Source organism: Branchiostoma belcheri, unplaced genomic scaffold, assembly GCF_001625305.1.
Source record: "Branchiostoma belcheri isolate BF01 breed outbred unplaced genomic scaffold, Haploidv18h27 scaffold74, whole genome shotgun sequence".
Taxonomy (NCBI): Eukaryota; Metazoa; Chordata; class Leptocardii; order Amphioxiformes; family Branchiostomatidae; genus Branchiostoma; species Branchiostoma belcheri.
Genome location: NW_017804398.1, coordinates 690,356 through 695,101, shown reverse-complemented (window position 1 = coordinate 695,101; position 4,746 = coordinate 690,356). Strand labels below are relative to the sequence as shown.

The window sequence follows — 4,746 nt, the reverse complement described above, 5'->3', positions numbered from 1 at the left end:
CCTCCCCCGAAGGCACACAGTATATCCCTCATGCCCTGCATTACTGGGGACAGAAATGTCCACATGTAGATGTTGTATTGTACTGATGATGACAGGTTTGAATGTCATCAATACCAGCACAAAAGGTGTAGTCTTTGAATAATTCTAAATTGGCAGGACGTTTCCTACTTTCTACTGACAACACTCCTTCAAGTCACATATCTGCCACCTTAAAACAATTCATTTAAAGCAATCTCCAATGCAATGTCCACCACTACAATGTGCTCCAGCATATCCAAACTGTACATACTCAAACACACTGTTTTTCAAAGTGGCAGATGTATCTAACCTAGCAGATTATGTTATGGATTAATTTTTTTCTGTACACACAACAGATGGACACATCTCAAGACAAAGGTGTTTACCAGGTGCTCCATCTCTCTGGTTTGAAGCTGTGTGGTTCAGGGAAGATCTGAGGGTCTCTGTGAGCTGTGTGAGTCACATACATCAGGCCATGCTCCTTAGGGATCCTGTACCCAGCAAGGGTAAACTCCTGAAAATTACACAGAGACACTTTGTATTATTTCTAAGCAGATCATTCTGTGACAAAGTCATAATGAACCGGCAAGGTGCTATTAAATGTCAGAAAACATGTTCATACATGATTAGAAATAATTTTATAACTTCTATTAAAGTTCTAAATTTTGATCTAAGGGAAACATCCAGTCAAACCTGTATAAAAGACCACCTCCACATAAGGACAACCTGGCCAATGTGACCACTTTAATGGTCCCCTGTTTAGCCTTCTTGGACAGTTTTGACTGTACTGAAGAAAAGTAACAGACATTTATCCCCCCCCCCACCTGTCTGACAAGTCTCCTCCCCCCGATGAAGGGTGGCCAGAGTCGCTGCACCTCCAGGAGGATGTGCTCCAGGAATGTCTCATCTTCCAGAGCCTTCTGTCTCATGGACGCCTGCAAAATACAATCATGAGATGAAAGAAAGAAAAGGGAAAGTGATCTCAACCCAGTTTAGCTCAATCAACAGCTGAGCTACACTTCCACTGGTGGCAACAGAGAAGAAAGATTTTATGTACAGTATTAATAGGTTCACTGTCCTGGTTAAATCTCCCTAGCTCTATTTGACAAGTACATGTACAAATGAACAGTGTAATAGGTTAACCATCCTTGTGACTTTTTCCAGTAGTATCATAGTTGGGTCAGCAACAACAGGTGCATATTCCAACTCATGACCTTTAGGTCCAGAGGCAGGGTTGCTAACCACTGCACTACACACACTGATATATGTCAAGCTGAACAAATAAAAACAAATTATTAGCTGTTCGTCTGTTTTAGCCTTTTCTCTGTTGTGTTTTGTGAAGGATTTGGATGGACAACAACTCACCTTACTGGGCCCTGCTAATTGTAGGGTGAAGGAGGTAAACAGAGAAGAGAAAGCCTTGGGCACCAGGGCTGACACAAACAGCAACAGGTGCCAGTAGATTTCATCCTCAGAACGGAACCCAGCTGTCTTCATTAGACCTAAGACATTGCTGTGGAAAAATAAATAGGTTACATGTTAGAACTAAAAAATACATGTGTACTTCTAATCTGTTATCAGTGTGGTACAATGGACTGTTGGAACAACTAGGTTCATAATCAATGTTTTCAAATTACTCACAATGTGAGCATCTCTATAGATCTAGTGTTGTAACAGTGTTCATGAAAAAGAAAGATAATGTGTTATACTTGTGCTTGTTCTTTCCTATCCGGTCTCTGATGATCTGCAGAAGCTCATCCTGAATAAAAGACAAATGATTAATATATGGATAGACTTTCAACAAATATTACAAAGCTTTATTAACACTTTGCAAAAATACAAAGGATCAAACTGCAAAACTTTAACTTTAAGTAAGGTTCACAAATAAACACAGATACATGTAGCAGAAAATGATATTGTTATCAATCCATATCATTGGCCAATGGTATGCCATATAAACAAGATTGTGCTCAGTCTAGATGACCCACCTTAGCTTCCTGTGCTTTACTGTAGCCTGACTCCCAGTTGCCTCCCCATGTTGGCAGCTTTAGATTGGCAGGCATGGAGATGATACCTGAAGGTCAGATAGACAGACATGACAAGGTTCAGACAATGTTAATCTGCGGGGAAAAATGCATCTGTCTCCTCTGTAATGACCAGTGGAGGAATAGCGCAACTGTTCATTGAGTTCACTGAGATCATTTTTACCTCCTGAAAAAAATATGAAGAAATTCTACCCTTACCATGCCAGTGTTGAGTCATAAGTTGTGACACATGTGGACCAAGGCTGTTGTCTGCCTCTCTCTCAATGTCCAAGAACAAACCCATGGATATCTCTGTGGACATCTGCTTCAGGAGTTCATACACCTTCACAGGCTTCCTGTAGGGCAGGACACATGTTACATGTATGTTTTAGTTTTTATCCTGATGCAATAATAATGGCAAACAATTGTTCAATAGGTCAAGAGTTCAATGTGTGAATTCATCTATTCAATGGCAATTTTGAATACTGACATTATCAAGGGTAACTGTGTACTCACCCTGCAGGTATGCTCTGTAATGTTCTATCACATATTCTGTAGGGAAAGAAGTACATTTTGTAATATCTTAAGGTAGGTGAACAGGTGGGACAAACGCAACCAATGCATCTCCTGTGAAGTCAAGTTAAAACTTTGCAGGTTTTTGTTCTTTGGATCTGACAAAAAGTGAGAAGGGTATATATTTGGCAAGAATGTAGGTTTATGAATAATAGCAGCCCTTTCTCTGGTCAGGCCCAATCAGCCCATGCCATGACAGTGAGAGATTACACACTGGATAGGTAAATTATAACTAACTGCTTCATATGTGCAGAGGGACTGTAGCTGACCTTTCCACAGTGTTCTGGTAGCCACTGACAGCCTCTCTATTAAAGAGTGGAATCAGTAGAGCACGGAGAGCTATGGCTTCAGTTCCTGAAGGGTAACCAAAACACAACAGGATCAGTTGGAATTCAAGTGTTCTGCATGAGTACATCTGCATCTACTACAGCTACATTCTTTACATTTGACCCTCCTTGACTATTCATCTGTGACATCTGGAGAGCTTTTAAGCATTCTTCGTTTTCTTTCTTCTGCCTTTAAGCCAGATGTTTTTGTCCACTTATTGAATTTCAAAGCAGAATAGAATAACACACAGGTTACCAGCATTTTATGTGGAGCTAACATTGAGGGAAATGTCTGTTCGCTGAATCTAATCTCTTTTCTAAGGCTAAGCAAAACTTAAACACATGTTATAGCAAGAGAGAACTTGACCAACCATCAGAAAACAGCACATTTTCTCCATACAGCCCTTGCCAGAGAGCCTTGTATCCCATATCAAAATGCTGTGTCTTCTCTGAAAAATAATAAATGAAATAAAATGAAAGCTCAAATGTTGTCAGTTACAAAATCAAGTCAAATCAACACAATCAATTCAAATTAACTTCACTTTTATCTGTGTTAACAATATTATACTTTTTTTTATCATTAACAGTATAACACCTTTTAAAGTTAAAGAGGTAAAATCAATGTGAGTCCAATCTTCACCATTCAGGAGTTTTTTAACTGCTTCTGCTGATCCCACAAACACCGTTGGACGGTTGATAAACCTCGCTTGGAAGATCCTGCTGCTGTAGTCCTGTATCCGTTTCTCCATGAAGTTGACTGGGTCTCGGTAGAACTCCAACGAGTTGTCCCCTACCCAAGGGTACCCTACATAGCCTGGAAGCTCTGACATCTTTGCACTGAATTATGCTCCTCTGACTACACGACAAGTTAACATCAGCTCAAACAGCACTATTTTGTGCTTTTATGTTGCACATGCAAGAAATGTTACCCTGGTAAACTTTGACATTTTCAGCTCCAAAAAAGTTAAATGGCATTATAGTTTCTTAAGTCCTTCGATGTGGTATTCCCTGAGAGATTGCGAGATGACTGCTGTGTTGGAAAAAAAGTTTGTTGTGTCTCCATTCAAGACCTGCAATGAGGAAGAACAAAAAACAGGGATTTCAGACTTCCAGGAAGTATTTTGGACTTTCATCACCGGTACCTTCGAGTTTATCCCATTTCCTGCTTCTTTTCTCTTTACTGTGTCATTCTGCCTGTCAATCTTCAATCCCAGCACGTATGCTGTCAACCTACTGTCAAACAATAAGACAGAAATGCACAATATGTCAGCTCAGCCATCCCAAATAACACTTCCAATACCCAGTAAGAGAGATTCTCTGCGTGCTCAATCTCAGCTACAAAGAAGTTACTCCGTCTGCCTTTTAAAAAGTTTAACTGTTGCCAAAGTCAAACACTTGCAAATTTAAGACAAAAATTACATACAGACATCAACATAACCAGACAGCTTTGACACCTACACTACTCTATACTCTTTCCACCGCAATGTCAGTATGATAACTTACAAATATAACGTTACAGCCTATAGTAACAACCCGGAAGTCCTATATGCAGTCGGTATCTGGAGTATGGGTGGGGGTCTGTTGGAATGCCACTTGAAAACGTCCGAGTCATACTCAAAGTCGATCGATTTGTGAACAAGAATGAAACTCACAACATAGACAACAGAGAAATGTGAACGTGGCTACGTATAGGAATTACAGACAGTCTATTTCCATTCGAGAGAGAACTCGATACTCACACTGACTGCTGCATGGCCGCCATCTTTTCTCGCAATGTTTTGATCATGTGACCAGAAGTTCAAGGT

General features: G+C 40.1%; 1 protein-coding gene across 7 annotated transcripts in view; it reads right to left on the bottom strand.

The window, feature by feature from the left end:
* LOC109485252 (putative cytochrome P450 120) overlaps positions 1 to 4,746 on the bottom strand; it is a 14,308-nt gene that overhangs the window by 5,826 nt on the left and 3,736 nt on the right. For 4 of the 7 annotated variants that reach the window (XM_019788715.1, XM_019788720.1, XM_019788719.1 and 1 more), the window contains exons 6-11: positions 2,262 to 2,398; positions 2,007 to 2,092; positions 1,728 to 1,777; positions 1,384 to 1,531; positions 843 to 953; positions 405 to 532 (exon numbers count right to left, since the gene is read on the bottom strand). In XM_019788715.1, coding sequence (XP_019644274.1) covers positions 405 to 532; positions 843 to 953; positions 1,384 to 1,531; positions 1,728 to 1,777; positions 2,007 to 2,092; positions 2,262 to 2,398 — 660 coding nt within the window. Of the gene's footprint in view, positions 1 to 404; positions 533 to 842; positions 954 to 1,383; positions 1,532 to 1,727; positions 1,778 to 2,006; positions 2,093 to 2,261; positions 2,399 to 2,558; positions 2,595 to 2,884; positions 2,970 to 3,312; positions 3,391 to 3,581; positions 4,012 to 4,364; positions 4,738 to 4,746 lie in introns of those variants that run through there. The other 3 variants (XM_019788718.1, XM_019788722.1, XM_019788716.1) reach the window with 3 other exon arrangements.